The sequence below is a fragment of the Lates calcarifer genome, linkage group LG19, assembly GCF_001640805.2.
Source record: "Lates calcarifer isolate ASB-BC8 linkage group LG19, TLL_Latcal_v3, whole genome shotgun sequence".
NCBI lineage: Eukaryota > Metazoa > Chordata > Actinopteri > Centropomidae > Lates > Lates calcarifer.
In genome coordinates this window covers 9470365-9493789 of record NC_066851.1, presented here as the reverse complement: position 1 = coordinate 9493789, position 23425 = coordinate 9470365, and the positions used below count along the sequence as shown (strand labels likewise).

The 23425-nt window shown below is 42.7% G+C and overlaps 2 protein-coding genes across 2 annotated transcripts; both read left to right on the top strand.

The window, feature by feature from the left end:
* Positions 1-116: 116 nt before the first annotated feature.
* cep170ba (centrosomal protein 170Ba) lies at positions 117-19220 on the top strand. Its single transcript, XM_051078329.1, is given in 20 exon segments — positions 117-366; positions 1083-1220; positions 3107-3196; positions 4052-4132; positions 4926-4982; positions 6087-6243; positions 8969-9097; positions 9940-10434; positions 10534-11447; positions 11653-11772; positions 12204-12342; positions 12468-13991; positions 13994-14089; positions 14846-15092; positions 15326-15461; positions 15806-15940; positions 16039-16127; positions 16647-16740; positions 16821-16872; positions 16981-19220. Coding segments are annotated over 19 exon segments (4887 nt in total). The 5' UTR covers positions 117-366; positions 1083-1115; the 3' UTR covers positions 17208-19220.
* A 90-nt stretch (positions 19221-19310) lies between these two features.
* LOC108892519 (5'-3' exonuclease PLD4) lies at positions 19311-23216 on the top strand. The gene is made up of 11 exons (XM_018690117.2): positions 19311-19440; positions 19593-19665; positions 19769-19929; positions 20647-20830; positions 20968-21088; positions 21202-21329; positions 21414-21614; positions 21814-21953; positions 22041-22206; positions 22296-22392; positions 22544-23216. Exons 2-11 carry the CDS (start codon positions 19615-19617, stop codon positions 22744-22746), a joined length of 1452 nt encoding a protein of 483 aa, XP_018545633.1. The 5' UTR covers positions 19311-19440; positions 19593-19614; the 3' UTR covers positions 22747-23216.
* Positions 23217-23425: the final 209 nt, after the last annotated feature.

The window sequence follows — 23425 nt, the reverse complement described above, 5'->3', positions numbered from 1 at the left end:
TTATGAATTAAAAGACCAAATACCAAATGACACACACTGAGGTTTTATGCAGCCGGAAAACAGACAGAGTGAGAGCTCTTACCCACCCCTTCCTCCCCCAACCACCTCTCAGCTCGAACTCGTAATGCGTTTGACGGGACTTGTCAGGCTACGTCACCGTGTCGGGAGGAGGAGAGGCGTTGGAGCCTGAGTTTCGCCCCGGTTGTCATTCCCAGAGGAAGAAGAGGGTGTGATCGACATTTACCTGTCGGCAGTGTTACCTGGTGGTGCTCTTGTTGTGACTACATGTCGGTCGTCGAATTTCACTTTGTCGTGGGACGTTAAACACTGGCTTCACTCAGGAGTAAAGCGGAGAAGGCATTAAAGGTACGTCCCCGTTGGGAACAAATCATTGGAAAAAGCTTGTTTCGGTCCAACAGGAGTGTCACTAACGTTAGCTAAACAACGTCACTGTCAGACTCGGTCGTCATTTAAAACAACTTCAGTGTTGTCTTTTCGAGACAATAAACAGGTTTTAATTGAAGCAATAAAGACTTATTTGGCTAATATTTCTTCAGCAATAATGGTTAGGTAGCCAAGGTTACAGGAAGTAAAAAAAACTGAGCACTGGAAGTTTAAGTTGTTAGCTAACGTTACTGAAATGCGCCACTTTGCAACAGGTTCCCCAGCAAGCTGAATAAAACCGACACAGTCTCTGTTGTATCCCACAGTCAATATATTTAAAAAAAAAAAAAAAATCTGCATTTGTGAGTTGTGTGAACATACGATATGTCCTCTGTTGACACATAGAAACCTGTCTGACCCTAACCTGTCTGACTCACCAACACATCAAATATGTTCACAAAGGTCATTTAATTGCATTACCTCTACTTGTTACAACAGCCTGAAATGGTTGGATAAACAGGTCTAACTGAGGTGACATGACGACTTCCCCTCAGTAATCTCTACATTGAAGTTTACTTTTAGAAGGATACCTGGCATTGTTCAGGGACACAGGTGTTGCATTTTTATCATACCTCATTCAGTCCTCAGCTTTTCAGCTTTGTCTTTGAATATTTTTATTGTTATCATCTTTCTCCCAGGATGCGAAGAAGATCCTGACTCGTGGCCCCAACATGAGTGTGACATCATGGTTCCTGGTCAGCAGCTCCGGCACACGCCACCGGTTGCCACGGGAGATGATCTTTGTCGGCCGGGATGATTGCGAGCTAATGCTGCAGGTGTGTGTGACTTGAGGGGGATGCGTGCATTCACTTTCGTGAAGTTTTGCGTTTACAGTGCAAACACAGGCCGAGTGTCACATGAACCCTGACTGGTCCTCGCTGTGATCTGTGAAGAGATGCCCAGGATGCGTTGCATTACTCCTCACTGATGTCTGACAGGACAGCTCGTCTCATAAATATGTGAAACACCAGTGGGAGGCTCCTTGCATGCTTCGTGTGTGTGCACATTTCTGAGTGTGTAACCTGGTGACAGTGCCTCCACACAAAGTTGCCAAAGCAGTGACTTCAGACACAGCTGAAGCATTCTGCTGTGTTGTTTTTCCATGCTGTGTCTGTTATAAACACAATTTCTTTGTGGTCTCTGTATAATACTCTCCCTCCCATTTTCTCCTCGCTCTGTATTTAGACCAGTGAAAGAGGAATGTTGCCTCAGAAACAGTTGTTTATACTCTCCTCAGTCAGTGCTGTTCTGCTCAGAAAAGCCTGCCAACCACAGAGGTCGGTTAGATTGAAAAGTTGCTCATGTCCACATTTAGGCGTCGCCGGATCCAGGAAAAAACCTCAGCTTCTCCCACTCTGAAATGATGCAGACGTTTCTGTTTCTCTGCTTAAGTGCTCAGGACTGTTTCCTGACTTGCCGCACAGTCAGTCTGCTCCAAATTGTCTTTAACCCTTTAATCTTTAGGTTTTTCTTTTGCATTTTTTTCCTGGTCAAACCACAGCTGAATATCTGTAACATGAGAATCCTGTTTGGCTTGAAATGCAGAGATTGAGTGTAAGTGTAGTCCTATCAAATAGCATAGCTGAGGGGCTTGACTTGAATGTTTGGACTTTCCATGGCAACTGGCGTCTGATCAGTGTCTCCTATCTCCACGACCGCTAATTAGACTAAATGCCTCCTAAATCAATAGTGACTACATTTTGTCTGTAGTTCAGTGGTGTATTTATTGTTTCCCAGTGTCAGAGCTAATGTTTTCTCTCTGGTGAGGGGGGCAAAGAGAAGCTAAAGGCTGGAATTCTCTTAGCTGCTCCACAGATAACCTAATCAAGTGGGTAAACTAATGGATAAACCCACCCACACTTTACAGCAAAGTATTTACAACAACTTATTTGAAAGTCCACTGAGTGGATAGGCCAACACAGACGGTACGCACAGAAAGATGGTGGTCATTTTGCAAATGAGTTTGGCAGTCACTTTCACTCTTTTGTGATTTCTGTGATGAGGAGGCCCAGGGTAGCCTAATGAGCAGAGAAGAGAGAGTGAGTCAGTCTGAATCAGTTGCACAGTTTGCACCTAATTGATGAAAGCATATTTAGAAGTCGGCACAATTTTCCTCTGGTTAATGGCTTGAGCTGTGTGAGCAGAGTTTGACGGATAAGCGCTGTCTTTTAATTGAATCCACTGCAATATTTAAGACCTCCATGGCTCTGTTTAGAATGTTTTTATCCGCTCATTCCCTAATTTAGGATCACTGTGTTGGAATCATGGTGAGTTTTAGGCACACATCTAATGACTATTTTCTTTATTGATTCATCTGATTATTTGCTGAATTCATTGATTAAACATTCAGTACAGGGAATGTCAAGGAAAAAAAGCCCATTACAGTTTCCTAGAATCTGAGGTGATGTCTTCCAAATCTCTTGCTTTGTCCAAAACCCAAAGATATTCAGTTCACAGTGAAATAGTAGAGAAAAGTATTCAGTATTACTATTCAGTAGTATTCAATCATACATTTGAAAAACAGACCATGCTTGGTGTTTTGCCTTGAAAAATGATTTAAACAAATCAAAATAGTTGCCAGTTGATTTTCTGTCCATCAACCAATAGATTAATTGACTAACTGCTCCAGCTCTAATGACTTTTTGCTTTACTTTTGTGGCAGTCTCGTAGTGTGGACAAACAGCACGCTGTGATCAACTATGACCCCAACACAGACGAGCACATGGTGAAGGACCTGGGCAGTTTGAACGGGGTGAGTGAGTCCATCTCTAGTGTCAGACGACCTCCCTCAGCCCAGGGTGATAAAAGCCACTGGACTCCCTGAAGGCTCCAGTCTGATAATACGTCTCTCTGTCTGTGCCAAAAGACGGTGGATGGTTGGTTGAACAGTGGTAATCGGGGGACTGGACTTTCCTGCCAGCCTGAATCCTCCTTTTTTTCCTCCCCATTCTTCCTATGTCACTCTGCAGTTCACCCCCTTTACCCCTCCCTTCACCGCTGTGTTGCCACCTCATTGCACCATTATCCCAATGAAATCCAGAGTTGAGCAGTGGGAGAAACCATTCATTGTTCTCCCACTGTTTCTTTTGGCTTTGGTTACTGCAGCCAAACTAATCAGAGCAGAACAGTGCAATGGACCTGTAACTGAAATCCAACATGGCTGTGTTTCTCCCCAATTATGTTCATTTAGTATGGACAGAATAAAGTCTGCTTGCTCCACTCTCTGCTCTGCAAATGTCCAGCGTTATCTTTCTTTACATTTAGTGATCTGAAGATAAACTCTGAAACCCCTGTCTCACCAATTATTAGTTTAGGCAGAAGATAGCTAAATTGATCAACAAACAGTTGAATGTTTATTTCCATCTGGCCATTAAGCATTCTACAAAAGCTTAGACCGCCATTGCATAACAACATAATCTCATCAGAGTTTTAATGTGCCGTTGGATTAACTTTCAATGGGAAAGGGGCCAATTGCAAAGCACCTTACAGTATCTGGGTGCGTGCCACAAGGAATTAGAGAGCCTGTCACCTGTGAGTCAACGCATTCAGTTGATTAATGAACGGCGAAAAGGATTTGGGCTTGATATTGTTTGTCTTTATTTTGCAGACATTCGTGAATGACCTAAGAATCCCAGACCAGACGTACATCACCCTGAAGCTCTCAGATGTCATCCGATTTGGTTATGATATCCTTTTTTTTTCTGTTGCTCATTTGACTTTATGTCACATAGTTGGCTTAACTTTGATTGGATCTGTGTGATTCATGTAATACAGACTTTCTGTTCTTGGGTCGGAACAGTTTAAGTCAGTGATTAGCAACCCATGCTGAAACGAGCCAGTAGTCTGCAGCTGTTTCTCTCACAAATTTTTTACATTTTCTTTCCCCTCTGTGGTCTTTCGCTACATCGGCATGTTAATCTGCTGTGGGTTTTCAAGTCAGGGGTTTTAGATTATGGTCAACTGTGGGCAGAAAATCTCCTGCACCCTTTGACCCCTGGAGCAGAAAACTCATGAATGGTGAAAAATAGTTTAGATAACGGGGGAAAGCTGTTTAGGGTACAGAGACATTTAGGACTGTTTGTGACCAGAACTGAACACACATGCTGTGTGTTGTGGCATGTGATGCTGCACGTCTCAACGAGTGGGTCACTGAAGATATGAGTGTTTGAATTGCAACAGGTTTTCATCGCTTATCTGTTTTCCTCCTTCTTGTCACGAGAAGAAAAAGTTACTTTTGACCTCTTTGGTAGACAAGGTGGCAAATAGACATGAACTCAGCTTCAGGGAAAGAATACTAACTGCACATACTTTAGGTATCAGATCTTTGCTGTGAGATTGTATTTTGTCCTTCAAGTCTCTGTGTCAACAAACACCTTCCCTGATCCAGACACAAAACTGAACCATGAATATATAAATAGATGCATTACTGCATTACTTTACAAAAATTAGACATGATGTGTACTTTAACTCCTCCTGCACATGCTCATGTATATATCCTGGAGAGGAGTCAACACAAGGTCCCAGAGGAAGCTCTTAAAGTAAGTAATACTGACAGTCTGTTCCGTTTGGCAGTGCCAAAATGCCTTTCAGGGGAAATACTTTCCATGGATCCCTGTTGATAATGATAAATTGCAATGCTCTTCCTTTATTTTCATCATTTATTTATCTGTTGTTTGATTTCTTAATGTATAAATGTATAAATGTATAAATGTATAAAACAAAAGGAATTTAGAATTACAATGAACGAACAGAAAAGCAAGCACACGTAAGAAGCTTTCACCAGATTTTTTTGCAGTTTTACTAATAACTTAAAGAGTGATTTAATATTTAAAATTTTCTTTGGCTAATTGATTAAAGGACTTAACATTTTAGCCTTAATGGCTGCAAAGTATTCTGTGCCAGTAGTCGTCACTCATTTTGATGAGCTCTGTGCTTTGAAACAGGGTTGAGTGATATTGCCAACACTGATGTGACGTGATTGACATCAGATTGACAGTAAGCATGAAAATTAATAAAATCAAACTTTTATCGACCATTTGTTATAATTCTCTTGAGGGAAATTGTACTGCGAGAATAATCGTTAGTGTTTTATTGCCCAGCCTTACTTTGAAACAAATAAATAAGACCTGTTCAACACCGACCAAAGTGGTCGGAGTGTTTGTTTACGGCAAATCCAAAGTCCCTTTGCTTATCCTGAATATTTTAATGCTTTGCATTTGTGTCCTCTCTGCCCTGCATAATTCTTCTATGTGTGTATACTAGGTCACTGTCACAGACAGTTTAAAAGGGGTTTAGTCATGTACACACATTTATAAGGGATAATTACATGTGATCTGATATTTTAATGTAAAAAAAATAGTTGCAAAATGTAACATTCTCATTTCTGCCAGTTGAATTTGTGCTCATTTTTGCAAATAAATAAAAAAAGAACAACTCTTCTCCTCATTTTCTAAATTAAAGGACAACACACAGTAACCAGCTTATCTGTAAGTGTTAGCCAGTTGGGTTTTCAAGTGAAGCTCACTGAGACACCCCTGGTCCTATACTTGCTTACGCTGTGTATGTTTGAGGACGGTTACATCTGTACTGATTGTTGTCAGAAGGTCTCTCACATCCTGTTTCCCCCCTGTCTGTGTGTGCAGCATGAGAAGTACACCAGCCAGTTGCAGCTTGGTTTAAAAGCCCTGGAGGCCAAGGCGAAGGAAAAACAGCAGCTCCAGAGCTCAGAGAAGAGCAAAGACTCTCTTTCCAATATCAAACAGCAGGAGAGGGCTGAGCGAAGAGCCCACTCTCTCACAGGTAAACAACTCCATCCGCACACATACTCCATCATAGCATATATTAGCAGGAAGGCAGCAGGTTTTATGTAACAGAAGTAGGTTAATTGTTCTAGGAGCCCGAGGGGAACTGATTTAAATGAAGTGGATTTGAATACCCTGTTCACACACACTCAGGGAAGAGGAAGTCTTTCTGTCTCTATGTGCTGCATGACTTTGCCTGTAGATCCCGTGATAAGGCGGCTGTGGCTTCTTTTATTAACAGCTTCCCTGGTATAGGATTAGGATGCCATGTGAGCTGAGAGGCTGAAACTACAAGCCTGTGGAGTCAGTAAAGAAATAGATCTTGACATCCTGGAGTTGGCAGAATAAGTATACATGAGTGAGGGCTTTGCCAGACAAGCTGAGGGGTGAGGAGTTAAGGACAAGCAGTCTTATCTCTGTCAGCCATGCCTGACTGCTGACTAGAGGAGGGGTTCTGCCAAGAATGGCGATGTTGATTCAACACGTGTCCTATAAGAATTCGAAAGGTGTGTGAGTTATTGGTGCCAACTTGGCACTTCTGTCCATGTAGCCGATGGTGGATTTGTTGCTGCTTATATTTCCAGTTGCTCTCACACCCTCTCTGACCTGAGCTGTACTGAGTAAATCCTGTTTTACAGTTCAGGCAATGGTAGAACAGTCAGAGAATTGTTAGTTTGAGAAACGCAGTTTGTGAATGAAGCTCATTCACATGGACAAAACCGATTCCAGCTGTTGTTGATTTAGCAATTCTCGTGCTTTCTTCTCTATAATCGCCTCTGTGAGCTTCGAGAGGAAAACTACAACTGGTGCTTAAAATAGGACTTTTCCAGCACTGGGCACATATCCCTTTGAATGCCTTACAAATGTGTCATTGAACAGCACAAGTTCAGAAAACATTTGGTCAGCCATCTTTTAGTAAGACACCTCCTACCAGGATGAGAATGTGGTTGTATCTCCTGCAGCTATAAGCTAACCACAGTGATCCAGTAAACCCTGTTTACTGAAGCCATGTTTTCTAGGTGCTATATAGTTACTGACTGCAGTGTGATAGTGGCCTTGCCCTGTGTTCAGTCCACCAATCAGATAACAGAACTACCCGCTAGAGAAATGTACAGTGTCAAGAAGATAAGCATAGTATTTTATAGTATGTCAGAGAAAATAAAGCATGACTTATGTTGCACACTTACAAGTAAGTGGAGTGTGTAAGATTTTTTTGCAGATAACTTAATGTAGACGCCATCCCTCACAACAACAGTCTTTGTTCTCTTTCAGTTTGGTTATGTCTCAATATCTCTGTTGACCTCATACAAATGGATTCTCTTTGGCTGGATTTGTTTCACTGGCAGCCTTGATATAATGTTGTTATTTTTGTCTACTCTGGATTTTGGTTTTGAGATTTTTTTGTGCATGTTTTTTTCCAATTCCACAAACCATATACAGTTCTGTCACTTACTTGAGTGCTGAGAGAGCTGTATATATCTTTCCCTCTCTGTGTGCTCTTGCTTGTTTTTCCCTGCAGCTGTACAGGATGTGGACTGTGTCCAATCCTCCAGCTGTCTGCAGGGCAGGACACTTCACTTGTACAGTGTCTCAGTGACTCAGTCAGTCCTACATTTCTCTGCCAACACCCGGGGCTATTCAGTAGTTACTGAAAGGATATGAAATTGATAGTTAACAGTTTATCTGGATACACTAAACATCAGCATATATGTTAAATTCTAAGTTAAACTGAACCGTAAACTGTATTTGACAACTGTCTGGCTCTTTATGTTCCTAATAGTGTCCCATATTAAAAAGTGCTGCAGTTGCCCACACACTTTTTCATTTTTTGTTGCTTTTACTCGGTGATAAAACCATGAATTCAGCATAACTCAGCACTCTGCTCAGTCCACTTAAGTTGTGACACTCACCCATGTTTTCTGTAGCTAACAGCAGCAGATTGAATAAGGGGAAAGGAATTAGTAATGTGCCCCTCTGCTTTGCCCGTCACTGTGTTGATGTCTTATTGTGTGTGTCCAAGGCAACAGTGGTGAAGTGCTGCTGATGCTTAGGATTGTGAAGCCTCCGCATTAAACTCCACAGAGCTTGTTTAGCCTGGCTATCAGGTCGACGAGCAGCATCTAGATTATCTGACGTGTGCCATATAGGCTGGCTGGTATGTGTGAACTGGCAAACCAGCTGCTAAACACCAATTCAGAAACAGCATCAAGGAAATAAGCCCTCATTCCCCAGACTGCACCAGAGAGGTCAGTATGCAAACAATGAGTGTCACTGCCTACATCAAGCCCCCTTTTAGATGCACTGATTATCCTATATCCTGTATTGAATTTTTTTTCTTTAAAGATTAGGATTATCTTTGTCCCGACTCACATAAGGAGGATTATTTTTTGGTGGTTTTGCGTGATCCAGTTGATAACACAGTTTGACTGTCACCACTCTCTCTGTGTCATGGGAATGTGTAGGAGTTGTAAAAAACCCAAAGGCTACGGTTAGTGTAACACTGAGCTCCAATACTGTGCAACATATTATTGCTGCAAGACTGAATCCAGACACAACGCTGTTTTCTCATGTGACTTAAAAATACATCTGTACAAGAAGCTGTATACATTCAGTTCTTTGTTTGGATTTTTTTCTCTTTCCTTGCTGGGTCTGAATGTTCCCTATGTGCCTAATGTTGTGGGTTTATCTGTGTTTGTGCTTGTGTTTATGTGTTTGTCTGATAGCTGCCACAGATTCTCCAATATCCAAGCCTACTCCTCTGTATGGCCAGCCGTCGTGGTGGGGGGAGGATGAAGACCCAGCCAACAAAAAGCAGAACAGAGGTGGAAAATCGCCAGAGCAAGGGTCCCCAGGTCAGAGAATGTGTCTTATATTTTCACGACTATGTGCACAAGCCCCTGACTTCATATTGGTATTTAAACTGAGGTGTTTATATCTCTAAATCAAAACATGTACTGCTGAGTTATTTGTGCTCTAATGATATTGGATATTCCCAAATCTATGAATCAGATCCTAATTTGTAATGACATGTTTTTCTATGGCACTGCTATCTGATGCCCTTTGTGGGTCATTGAGAGATAGATGGTGTTAAGCCCAAGGCAGTTTTCTGGCTGCCAGTTGTGGACTGCTAGCCAGGCCATACCATGCCAGGCCAGTGGGCAGTGCCTGTCTTCCTCGTGATGGATTATGACCCTCTAAGCTGCTGGGGAAGCGGGTTGGGGGGGGTTGATTGTTGGCCTCATGTTGGCCAGGCTGAAACAGATTATTCCTGCTCAGCTACTCTCCACTGGACTCTGAGCTCCTAAAGTGATATTTGGCCACATCCAACTGGCACACGAAGACCAACTGGCTGATTTGTTTTCTCAGTTTAACAGCAGGAATACTTGTGTTATTTGTGGCTCCCATTTTCAGGGAGTGTAAGACAGTGGCGTCTCATTTAAGCTTTTAGAATTTCATTTGTGCTGATTTATGAATTTCTTTATTTTATGTATTATGTTTAGCTGTGAATGTGGACTTTGAGAGGAACTCAGAAACAGATAGAAATCCCCTATCTGGAGTTAGTTAGTTAGTGAATTCATACTAAAATGTTATTCTCTCTATTTCTTTAGTGCACTGAGTGGATTATGTAGAACCATCACTAGTGAATGCTGTGTATCTATGTTTACTGTACCTCATTACTTTTTATTGCTAACAGAGCCTGGTAAAGATGTCTCCAGATATGAGGTCAACGGTTCTCTGTCCGACAGTCAGGCCAAGTCCATCTTCTCCTACCGCCGGGAGCCTAGCTACTTTGAGATCCCAACAAAGGAGTTCCAGCAGCGACCGACCAAAAAGCCAGAATTGCAAGTTCACGAGGTTCCCACAAAGGACACCCCCGATCCCACTCAGTGTGTCCCTTCCACCCCAACTCCTCCTGTGGTCCAAAGCCATGCCTCCTTCACCATCGAGTTTGATGAATGCACACCGGGTAAAATGAAGATCAAGGACCATGTGACCAAGTTCTCTTTCCGTCAGCAGAGAAAGCTACCCTTCACAGAGGTCGTTACCACACCCACTGAAGTGATGTCAGCGGAAAGCAAAGTTGCTGACTGGCTGGTCCAAAGCAACGCTAGCATGATGAGGAGGAGGTCACAAGCTGAAGACACGTACAGTACAAACAGTGACCCATCACTTTTGAAGATCACCAAGGGTGAGTCACTCATACAGTTTCTGTTCATGTGTACCACCCCTCGCTTGATTTGAATAATGTGCTAACTGGCAAACTAACTTGTTGTCTTTCCATCATCAGCAAACCACCGTGAAGATGGCACTCACAGTGATTCAGGGGATCCCGCAACCAATGGAAATGATTATCTCCAATCAGAACCTCAGGCATCTCCACAACCACTGAGAACCACCCCGCCACAACGCTTTGCCTCCCCTGACTCTGAGGAGCCCTCCTACTCTCCTCCAGAGTCACAGTCCCTTCCATTTCTTGGTAAGGCTGAGCCTCACCAGGCCTTTGTTATTGAATTCTTTGACGATAACCCCAGAAAGAAGCGCTCCCAGTCCTTCACCAATAACAGCTCCCCGCCTGAGCCCTCAGGCCTCAGGGTCCAGATGGAGAAGGGAAGGAAGAGCTCAAGCCCAACTGGGGAGAGACATGTCCCACCGTCAGCCTGCACCACTCCCCCAACCCAACGATATACTGTCCCCCTGAAGGGACCTGCTTCCACAGGTCACCAGAGAGCTGGCTCTCTACGAAGGGAGAAGACAGAGGACCGAATGAGCACCAGCTTTTCCTCCTGCTCTTCATCCTCTGTCTCTGTAAGGCCTTTTAGCAGTGTGGGCCGGAGATCCAAACTCGCCCAGGAGTTTACCGCTGAATGGCTCAAACAAACAAAGCAGGCCTCTTCTGCCAGCTGGGAGAAAAATACATCTAGTTCCCCTACATCAGCTAAAACAGAGGCAGTGTTGAGATCACAGTCCAGCCCCCCTCCATCAAATGCTCCCTACCAGCCCCAGACTTCCTCTCCTATCCACAAGCCTGTTCCCCTTAAGGCCCCTGTGATGCCCTCGGCATCTCACAGTGTGGAAGTCAAAAGCCCCCCCTTCAAACTCAGAAATGAAGAGGAGGACAGTCTGAGTGATGCAGGAACCTACACCATTGAAGCAGATGTTCATGATAAAGAGCTGGAAGATGCACGGAGCAAGATTGACCAGGCAAGTTGTTGAATTTAGTTTGTTTATTCTGAAAGCACAGTTACTATGGCTAAAATGGTAACATGTTGCTTAAAGGTAATAAGCTGGCTTTACAATTCACCAATGTCCCATGGAGAAAGTGCCATTCAGAGTGAGCCATGGACATTTGCAGTCCCACCTTGTCCATTCGTACACTTATCCACTTTAAATGCTTTGTTCCTGACAGGTGTTTGGTGTGGTTGAGAGCCCAGAGCGAACCAACCAGAGTGAAGCAGAAACATCATCAGCATTTAGGCCTGTTATTGGTCAGGGCAGGGAGCAGCATAGACAGAGTAGAAGTGGGCAGGTGAGGCCAGCTTCAGAGCAGGGTCAGAGTGTGGTGAAGGTAAACCCTCCTGCTTAGGGTGGAATCAATAATTAATAATATTAACACCAGCTCTAAAGACAATGAGTTATCGTGTTGGGTCCGTAAACCATAAATGTTTAAATGCACAAATCTGCATGCATTGCTGCCTTGATCTGCCTTCTTGGTTTTCCACTCTTTTTGGTGTCTCACTTTTGATTTCTTGATTTGCCTCATCTTTCCTTGCAGGTTCTGGGCTCTTTTTTTTCTTTCTAACCAAATATAAGGAAGAAAATCCATGTTTTTATAGCAGTTGATGCTGCTGTGCGTCATATTAACACTGTTGCCTACTACGGAAATCATACAAATTAAAACTGTGCAAATGTTGTCTTTGTTTAAAATATATTGAATAAGTTGTATTTTTTCTCATGCAGGTTCAGCCAGCAGGTGCACTGATACAGGGGGCTCCAAAGTGGATGTCTTGCTGGGCCAGCTTGGCAGACAGCTACACAGAATCTGGCCCTTCGTCTGGCCTCTTTGACATCCCTTCCCAGATGGAGCTGTCAGGAGGGGGTAAGCCACCTGACAAGACATGAGTCTATTTGAAATGATAATGAGAAACCCTGATGAATATGAATGATGTTCAGTTTCAATATGTCTGGTTAATATGCATTAAAACTGTTTCACTTCAACTCAAGGTACAATCAACCACAAGGCCACGCTCAGCCGAAGCCATGACAGTACAGACTCGAGAGCTCGACGCATCCTGCCCCAAGTACCAGTGGGGGAGAAGAGTGACATTCCAACTCCCAGCATTCATGTTCATTATGACCCTCATTCAACATTCAATGTAGAAGAGAATAGCTCTGTGGCTCCCAGCTCTCAGGACGGTGTTCACAGGTTGTCAGTGCAGGACGACGTGGAGCCTGACAGCCTGAGTGACGCCAGCAAGTCCGATGATGGTTCCATCATAGAGCAGAGGAGGAGACCGCTGTCGGACACAGAGGAGAAGAGCGAGGAGACCCCCAGACTCCCAGCCAAGTCTACGTCATTCTACATCGGATCAGATGAGGCTGTGTCCAAACCTGAATATGGAGACTCAAAATCTAGCACTCCTAAGACTGAGAGAAAACACGCAACCAAAACTTTCTCAACAGCCACCCTGACCAAACAGAGAGGCAGCCAAGACTCTGGAAAAGTCAAGCCCAGCTTGTCGGCTCCTGTTCTGGACCAGAGGACACCGAGTCCAGAGTCCAAAGAGGGCACAGTATCTCCATTAATCAGACAAGAGAGCTTCACCAAGGAGCGGCCTAGCAATGCCAAATTGCCCAACATTTCTAGCCAGCCTCCTCAGAAGGACCCAGACACTGAATTATTCCAGGGAGTCTCCAATCAGGATACTCATTCTTACCTCAAAGAGACAGAGGATGTTCTGGCTGTTCTGGAGGCCAAACTCCAAGCAGGACAACCAGAAACCACTCCGTCTCCAATAATGGACTCTCTTTCTGGGGAGTCTGATGTGGATACATCCAGTACAGTCAGCCAGCATAGCAGTAAGACCAAGCCAAACACACTCACAAAAAAACTTTCTATTAGTGGCCTCCAAAGGGAAAGGTCTTCAGCTAGTATAGCTAGTCAGGGCTCAAATCACCAGTCCATGTCTTCAGAAAAGCGCCGTTCTCAGGGAGCAGAAAGCAACAACAAAACTGAGTCTGTCAGGAGGCCAGTTGGACTGAGGCGTAGTGTTGGGAAATGTGGTTCCACAGACCTAAGTGATGACCCTCATAGCTTACCTTACTCTGATCAGGAGTCTAATACCTACCAAACCCGCAAAAAATACACGGTGCCTCTTCAGAAGGAGGATGCCAAGACTTCCAGAGTGTCCCAGGCTTTGAGTCGTGCCAACAGCCTGTCAGCTCCAAGGCCAACCAGGGCTTCCATGCTGCGTCGCGCTCGACTGGGAGAGGCCTCAGACAACGAGGGCACGGAGACAGACAGGCTGTCGCAGGAGGCCGGCAGCATCCCAGCCAAGCAGCCCCAGGAGCCCAAGAAGCTCTCCAGGCTGGACATGCTGGCGATGCCTCGTAAGCGGACGAGCTCGTTCAACACACCCAGCGACACCGAGGCCTCTTCTGCTCCACAGTGGACCGGCAGGAGCTCAGGATTCTCTAACCGTAGCACAGAGGCCGGCAGCAGCTCCGTTCGAAGGGCATCTACTACGGGGTGAAACCTGCAGAAAGGCCACAGAAAGCAGCGCTCAGCAAGACCCCAATCACCCGCGGACGTTCAAGCAGTGCCAAATATGCCAACAGCACAGCAAGTGAGTATAATACAGACCCCTGCACATCTGTTTTATTAAATGTTAAATATTTTGACAGCTATGTCCACTAACTCATGTCTTAGTTAAACCAGTATCATAGAAAAGAGATCGCTTTGTGCCTGGATTGGAAGCAGTCTGTCAAACGGTAATACAGTGGTGAATTGGTTTGATACATTAATAGTCCTCAGTTTATACACTGCTTATATTCATTTCAAATAATGCTTAGATTCTATACTTAGTGTGTCAGTAGTGAGGGGAATTGATTCTGAATTCATACTAACATCAGTAATACTAACATTCATACTACAGTATCTTTAGATTTAGATCATCTCCACAGTGTTCTCATGCAGTTCATGGTAATATATGATCACCTTTATTTGCAACAGTACTATGAGGATATTGTGGATATGAACACTACAATACTAGCCCTGTACAAAATGTTTTATGCTCCCTACACTATATGGTACTGTGGTCTTAGCTGCTGTGCTGTGGAAGTCAAGTACTCATTTCAGTTTGTAAGTGATTTTGGAATCAAAAAGTGCAATAAATGAGTTAGCAGTGAAGAGATGAGGACTTCCACAGCAACTTATCTGTCTCTTCTTCTGGGAGGGATTTTGGTGATTACATCTAAAATACCTGGTGGTGTTTTTCTTGCCTGTATTCTTTGATGGCATCTCTATTTCTCTCCTGCGCTCTTCTTCCTCTCTCTTCTCCATCCTCAATCCTCCGTAACTCAAACCAAATCACGACACCAAGGCTCCAGGAGGCGACAGAAAGGCTCTGACTATACTTCTACCTCAGATGAGGAGTACGACTCAAACCAGAGCACTCCTAAACACAAACGCTCCCAACCTTCCTCAGCTTCCCACAGCCCACGCAATCAGCCTCGGCCCCAGCCCGTGGTGGCCCTGCGTCCGAAGCCCCGCACCAGAGATTCTGAGGAGGAGAACCACGAGGGAGACGCCTACCACAACTGGTCCACTCACAGTGCTGAGATTGCACGGTATATATGTTTGGTTTAGTATTACAAAAAGCTTTTTCTGTCTTGTTTGAATGTTTATATGATTCCCAAAGATTACATCAGTGTTACTGATATGAAAGGTGATTTTACACCTACACTAATCACCACACCCTTCTGATGTACAGTGCTTCCAATTTTAGCCACATGTGTAAAGACAGCAAGGATTTTATATTTTACGGTGGAATTTTTTTTTATGTGTGTTCCCTCCCTGCCAGGTTGAGTCAAGACCTGGCTAAAGACCTCGCTATCTTGGCCAGAGAGATCCATGACGTAGCAGGTGATGGTGAACCACAGAACCCTGACATGGAGAGCAGCAGCGCACCTGTCTCCACGGTGACCGCTCACGAACAGGTACATCAGTGACTTTATCAAATACTTGCAGTATAATCAAAGTCTATTTGATTAACCCAACTCAGACTGAAGATGACAATGCTATTTTTTGTTGTTTTTATCACAAAGTACACTCTTTTTTTGAAAGAGGAAGTCTCTCTCTTTGTTTTTGATAAAGGGTCTCATATAGTATGTCACAACACTGTTCCCTAAATTAATAAAATAAGTTGCTTGTGGCTTGTATAGAACAGAATACTATGGTTTTATCTCTTTGTTCCATCGCGTTGTTTACACATTCAGCTGTAGAGATTGTCTGTCCCTCTGTCTGTCTTATATCATAACATTAATTTCTGATTGTGTTGCAGCTGGTCCAGCGTATTCCAGAGGCTGGATTAAACTACCAGAGAGTCCCACCAGGTTCTGCCTCTACAAGGGAACCTGACCAGAGCGCAAGTGACCACGAACAGAACTCTAGGCAGCGAGCTCGCAGCAGAGACGAGGTCTGAGACGTTATGCTGCTTTGCCTCATTTTTATTACCTCTGTGATGTGAGCACTGAGGGATCAAGTGTCTAATGAGTTCTATTTTTTTCTCTCCAGGTCATTGTGGACAATCTGATGCTGAGTCCAGTCTCTCAGATCATCGTGGCCATCAGAGAAAACACAGAGCAACTTGCTGACAAAATTAAGTAAGATGTTAAGAAAACAGACGTCACACACACAAAACCATCCTCCATTCCTCATGCTTAATCCAGGTTTGATGAAAAACTTTATTGACCCTGTCTGACAGCCAGACTCTACTGAGCCAATAATCTTATTAAATTAGTGTAACTGAGTGAATCAGCTCACAGACTTATAGTCTGACTGACAATATGGGACTGAGACGAAAGATGTAGTCTCTGATGTAATCTTCTGAGCAGATTAGATGCAGGACAAACATTTGTGTTTGAAAGCTTCCATTGTGTGTATTTTCTAGTCTTTATTTAATCCAAAAAAATGACATCAAAGAGGAAAAATATAACTTATAGGATACCTTGACTGACTTTAGTTCTGCTAAGTCACCACAATTAAAAAGCTCTCAGAGGGTCTTGCTCTCTCAGTGTTCCTAAATCTAAATCAACATTTTAGACACAATATGGATTAGGCCTATTAAAGAACATTGTAAGACAATGACTAACTAACAGCTGCACTTTGCATTATACACGCAGGGTACTTTTCCAGGACAGGGTGGATATCTGGGAAGAAATTGAGGCAAAGGTTATTTCTGACAATGATGTCCCTGTTGTCAAAACCTCCAACAAGGTTGGTGATTGCTTTTTGTACATTTTCACACCCAATTCATGCTAAAAAATACTCAGCTAAATCAGACGTCTGCATTTCAGGAAATCACGTCCATCCTGAAAGAGCTCAGGAGAGTTCAACGACAACTTGAGGGTGAGTTACTCTGACCATTTATAGACAATATGAATGTAAATAATCTTTTTCCTTGTGATTGTTCCGTAAAGTGAACCCAATTTCCTGTCTGTTATTTTCTCTGTCCAGTGATTAACACAGTCATGGAGCCTGGTGGGCAACCTGAAGCATCCAAGGCCTCATCCTCTGTCGCCGCCTCCTCCTCGTCTGAAGGTCGGTCCTCCAGAACCTCTTCCTCGCGAGACTGGAGAACGGTCCACTCCGTCTCTAAACGAGGCGGTGGCCCGAGACCCGGCGAGGGTGTGAGGAGAGCAGCTGTGACACCGGACGATCTCAGAGAGGGATATTTGGTCTGATATCTGACACGAACACACAGTGCTGAACTTCTGCCGTAACCCAAAGCACACAGGTGTCAGACCATTGCGTGCAGAATGAAACCAAGAGGGGGAAGTGAGACAGGATACACAGAACTGAACCCTCCTGCACATCCAACATACACTACTGTACTGTGAGCACTACACACCTACACAGTCTGCGTTAAACACCTTTAAAATACACTCTGTGGCTGGTCTACACATGAGGTGATTATTTTAGGAAGAATAATACTTCCCTTCACCTCTGAAAGGCCTCACAGCTATACTTGACTCTGTGTGTTAGAGATTGTCCTCATTATTTACTGATGACATGACCAGCATTGCTGATTCTAAAAGCTCATTATAATTACTGGGTTTAATTGAAAACCAGCCTGAGCTTAATCAACTCAGGGAAATTTATTAACAAATAAATGACAACATTTTGAGGAAATATTAGTTCATTGATTTTTGTTTTAAGTAGAAACAAAGGCAGTAACATTTCACAGATGTTAGTGTGCTGCGTGTTTGTTTCCTCAGTAAACCCACTGCATTTCTTTATGTATTTTTGTTCCTTGGTTTTGTCTTTGTTTGCCACTTTTCTCTTTTGTGGACCAGATTTATGGAAGAATGTAAAAAGTATTTATTAGGGGTCTTTCGTGAGACACTGGTATTTTGTAACCAAGACAACATTACTTTGGGAGAGAGCTGGTTTGACTCTTAAGTGCCAGACCAATACATCTTACATTACACAGTTGCCACCAGCCAGTTTCTTGTGTATTTATTGTGTTGTTTCCCAGTGGAGCGACTGTGTCCAAACCTTCTTCAGTACATTTGACATTATCTATTTTGCCCAGCTGGAGGCGAATGCGTGTCCAAATGGAAGTTGTGGCTGAGTCCATGGTTTAGTCACCTGGCAACCATGAACTCGAGTGGCTATAAAACACTGCAGCAGCCAGTTTCCAAGCATTCCTATGCTTCTACCTTCTGAAAAGTGTGTTTTTATTTGCACAGTTTCTGGGCTTGAAATGTTTTTTTTTTTTTTCCATTGTGCTGTCTTTCATGCCTGAAGAGCACAGTTACCTCTGAAGGTTTGACAATCATAAAACAACTGACAGGGATGTGTCTCATTTAACTATATTTGTACTGAGCTCATCACACTATGCCTAAACCTCAGTATGCTGGTGTTAAACACTAAGAGCTGTCAGAGCGCTGTGATAAGATGTGATATTTCCTCCGTCTGTGCAGTCACAAGTTCACTTCTGATGGGTCCTCACATGACAGGAGAAGTAATGTCTTTTTAGGATAGAAGTTGATGAATTGTGTGAAACTGTACGTCTGATTATTAGTTTGTGACATTCTGTTGTTCAGTATGTAAAGATCTAAAGACATCTATCTGTATATCCTACAAATTACCTCTCAATCTTGTCTTTTGCACTAATGTAGTACAGCAGTAGTCTCCCCTCGACCTGATATGCTGCAAAACTGAAAGCCTTTACTCTCTCTGTGACAGATTGTAAAGTTGGGAGTTGAAACAGGAGAAAAAAAAGGCAACCCCAGTACACCAGCAAGTTTTTGTTTCCTTTCTTCCCAGTCCAGACGGTGCATGTGATTGTAATTGGGAAGCACCTATAAGTGCCACAGAGCTGCGTGGGGATAATGTTTCGTGCAGCCAAGTACAGTGGTTGTTTACAAACTCAAGCATATTTGTCCTTTCTTTGCTCTAAGTATTGCTGCTATTCATCATCTGTGGGATAGTAATTTCCCCTTTGCTTTACTTCATCTAAGCCACAGAGAGTCAGAGAGCTAAAGCATAAATCTTGTGTGTCAAATGTGTGTCCCATTTTTGATATTAAGTTTCTGTTTCCACCACGTCTCCTCCCCCCTGAATGATTTGGTTGTAATCTTGCCGTCTTGTTAGCTGGTATTTATGTTTGGTTATTTGTGTAATTTGTTAGATGGTGATTTCCAGGTTTGTTTGGTTTTTTTTTTTCAAATAAATTTGATTAGCAAAGCTGCTTTTTGTTGACTTTTTGTCATCTGTTCTGTTCACTACACTTTTAATTCCCGGGAAAATACACATCTCTAAAACCAGAAGTGAAAGTAAAAAACAGGAACTGTGCTGTGACATATTCAAAAACAGATATCGCTTCAGCTCAGTTTCGGCAGAGAGCTGGAGGAGGAACAAGCAGTTTGTTTTGAGCTCCTTCTGCTGGAAAACTATCTGCATCTGCTCCGTGTAAGTTGCTTTTGCTTTCAGTGCTCTGAAAACCAAACTGCTTAAACAGCCTTGATGAAGAGTTCTGTTGTTAGCGTGGTCCAAATTATCATCTGCCAAAGTGTTTAATTTCTGTCTGAGAGAATAATTTCCCACTTTTGATCTTTTACCAGGCGAGCAGTGCATGAAAGGAAAATGTCATCTTCATATGAACGCCTTCATGACAGTTATGTTTCAAACAAAGGGGTAGGACTGCATCAAACATTCCAACTATTTAACTGTTTTGTGTGATGCTCCTCTTACTTTTCTTAACTGTGTTGTTTTTTATCATAATCTCCCGTGTCGTTAGAGGTCGACCAGCTGTGTGGCATTAGCTGTGCTTCTGGGCTGTCTGATTGTCCTGGGGGTTTTGCTTGCCATCGCTGTTCTGAAGAGACCCCCGCCGCCCAAAGACCATGAGACACTTCCTCAGGACAACAGTGGAGGCAATTCCTCTACAAATCAGTGCAGGTGATAATAATCCTACTGAACCTGTCCAGTGTCTGAATACGGCAGCCACGAGGGACCGATAATAAGCAGACAAAGTTAACTAGTTGTTATGGTGCAGTATAGGAGGAAGTGACAGATACTGTAAAAAAGAGATTTTTAATGTAAATAATGCTTTCCTGATTAAATAAGAAATCTAAAAACATATATATAACATATTCCCATAAACCCTAACCTCCCTACCACCTGGCATATACTTAACAATGACTGACATTGTTGTAAAAACAGGAAATAAAACAAAAAAACTTTTATCCAGACTTTATTCAGATACGTAAGATTAAGATGTGTATTACAATATAACATGTGAAAGAGGTACGGTTAAACATGACACTGTACTGTATACTGCATGAAACTGAGACTTAGTTGAACACTGATTTCACTCATGGTCATGATTATTTTCTGTTGTATTGTAGATGATCTCTGTCATACAACAATACTGTGTATACTGTGCAGTAGGATAGTGGGCTATAGGTTTCTTCTCTTCAGCTACACAAGATCATTTTAGTGAGCACTCTGCTCATTTTGGGAGAATCTGGAAGTGAACCCACTAAACATACAGTACTGTATCCACATCTGTCGACTTTAATGATTAAAGATTAGTGTCTCTAAATTGCACCATCATTTTCTCCAGTTCAGCTTCCAGGGGAAATCACACGCACGTCTTTGTTTTATGTCCCTCAGCATGGCCCTCGTGGAGAGCATTCCCATACAGATGAAATATAAAGCCAATGTAACGCTCGGGATCCCTCTGGAACAAGTCTGGAAAGATCTCATCGCCATGGCAACGGACCAAGTGGATGTGGTCTCTTTTTACTGGACGTTAACTGGGGAAGACATCAAAGTTAATTCTTCCACTGACGTACCTGTGAGTTAACAAAGAGACAGAAAACATGAAAATACTGCTCATGAAGATCAAACCTTCCCATAAGTCTTGGGAAGGTTTGATCTTCCTAAGTCATCAAGTCTTCTGTTGATTTAATACTGTGAGTCCATCCTCGGCAGGGAAGGAATATCCTGAAAGAACTTGGGGAGTTGCCCTCCAGGAATATATCTGTCCGTGTGGTGACCAGTGTTCCCTCAGTTAGAACAAACTCCACAGATTTAAAGATCTTAAAGCAGAAAGGTTTGGAACTGACCTTGTTTATTGTTACGCTCTTAAAAATCATTGCATTGGGTTCTGATTTGCAAAGCACTGTCTGCATCAACTTTCTTAATCTACTCTCCTTCTGTCTACAGGAGTCCATGTGAGGGAGGTGAATTTTGGGCGCCTGACACAAGGCGTCCTCCACAGCAAGTTCTGGATCGTTGACAGAAAACATGTGTTTATTGGAAGCGCAAACATGGATTGGAGAGCTCTAACACAGGTAAAAACCAAAAATCCTACAATTGCAGGTGCATATTTTTAAGCTTAAAATCTATATCTAACAATTTACTTTTTGGCTATATAGGTGAAGGAATTAGGAGTGGTCATCTACAACTGCTCCAGTGTAGCAAAGGACCTCCATAAGATCTTCCAGTCGTACTGGGTGATGGGACAGTCAAACAGCACCCTGCCGCAGCCCTGGCCTGCAAAGTTCGAGACTGACATCAACTTAGATCACCCCCTGCTGGTGGAAGCTGAGAATGTCTCCAGCAGCATTTACCTCTCAGTGAGTTCCTTTAGTTTCAGTTCCTTTTTACAGGATGTTGTTATTCTCATACATAGAGGACTGTTTAGAGAAGTGTATTAAAGTTTCAGTCAAAACAAATGCCAAGCGTCAGATGGTTACCAAATGGAAATCACGTGATGAAATGTTTTTGTTTTTGGTATTATTGGTCGTTTTATTTAATATTTTCTCTCCACCCCAGGCTTCTCCACCATCATTCTGTCCTCCATCAAGGACTCAGGACCTGGAGGCTATTCTCTCCATCATCTCAGAGGCTCAACACTATGTTGATGTATCTGTCATGGAGTACTTCCCCACCACACGCTTTGAAAGGCCTCTGAAGTAAACCCAACACACAAAAGAAACAGTTTGTTTCCATCATTGACATAGTTCTTTTGCTTGATCTTGTCACTTGGAATTCTTTAACAGATACTGGCCGTTCATCGATGACGCCATCAGGATGGCCGCATTCGAGAGGAAGATTAAGTTCCGGATGCTGATCAGCTGCGGGCGGGACTCTGATCCAGCCATGCTTCCCTTCCTTCAGTCTCTAGCCTCAATGGACAACCCTCACGATGATATCAGCATTCAAGTAGTAAGACACAACATGAAGTAAATGTCTGTTTGAAGACAACATCTTCTCTGCTGAATTTTCCTACTTTTTAAATATTATTGTCTTTCTAGAAATTGTACATTGTGCCTGTGGGAAACCAGACAGATATTCCATACTCCAGAGTCAACCACAATAAGTACATGGTGACAGATAAAGTAGCTTACGTTGGTGAGTAACAGACTCTCAGGGGTTTTATTTCTACACATTTGGTTGTTGAGTTTAAACTCAGTTAAACTCATATGCATTTGTGCGTGTTTTTTTTTTTTTTAAATGTGACTGAGTTAATAATCAACTAGATAACATTTCTGTTGTCACCCAGGTACCTCCAACTGGTCAGGGGACTACTTTATTACCACAGCTGGAGTGGGCCTAGTGATTTCCCAGCATGCTCCTCAACCTGAATGGAAGACCAAGGCCCTGCAGAGCCAGCTCAGGGCGGTTTTTGACAGAGACTGGTACTCTGAGTATGCTGTGAACCTGACTGACCTGGGGCACCGCCCTGACTGTGCACTATCAACGTGACAGAGGACTGAAGTTGCACATAAAATATGTAGTTATTAAGGTTGTATTTATGCTTGTGTATAATTTGACTTAATAAGTTCATACACTTGTAACTGCAAGTAAGGTTTACTGACTTTTTTTCTTTGTTACATTTTGTGGTTGACTGACTGTTGAATGTATTATTACTAAATATACTGTAAAATTTCTAAACACATATTATATATATATAGTTGTTTTTTTTTTAATTAAATATGTATAAATATTTTACTTTTTTTCAAATAAACAAAATAATATTTGAATCCAGAGTCAGCCATACCTCGCTGTGTGGTGAATGGTGAAACACCACTTGTGCCTACAGTTATGACTTCATCAGTAACACTGTGACTGTGGCTGTTAGCCCAAAAGACACTATCACACTTGTTTTGGCATTATCCATATGCAGAATTCTTTGATAAATAAAGATTCATAATCATAATCATTTTTGTTAAGGACATTGTGTCAATGTCATTTTATCAAAAATCAAGAAAATGACTGATATATATCCACTGTAAAGATTTTCCATTTTTATGAATCATAGCTTGTTCCTTTAAATTAATCTCAGTTGCAGTCATATTCTTGGCTACAAAAATATCCACAACCACTGCAGTAGCCACAGCATGTCACAGCATTATCTAGTTAGATGATAATTTAAAGTCTTAAT

What these genes read in the sequence shown, in the direction of transcription:
- LOC108892519 (XM_018690117.2), top strand. Translation starts at nt 19,615, where the DNA reads ATGTCATCTTCATATGAACGCCTTCATGACAGTTATGTTTCAAACAAA. An exon ending in GTTATGTTTCAAACAAAGGG is followed by an intron (nt 19,666 to 19,768) that starts GTAGGACTGCAT and finishes CCGTGTCGTTAG; the next exon opens with AGGTCGACCAGCTGTGTGGC. An exon ending in CCAGCAGCATTTACCTCTCA is followed by an intron (nt 21,615 to 21,813) that starts GTGAGTTCCTTT and finishes TCTCCACCCCAG; the next exon opens with GCTTCTCCACCATCATTCTG.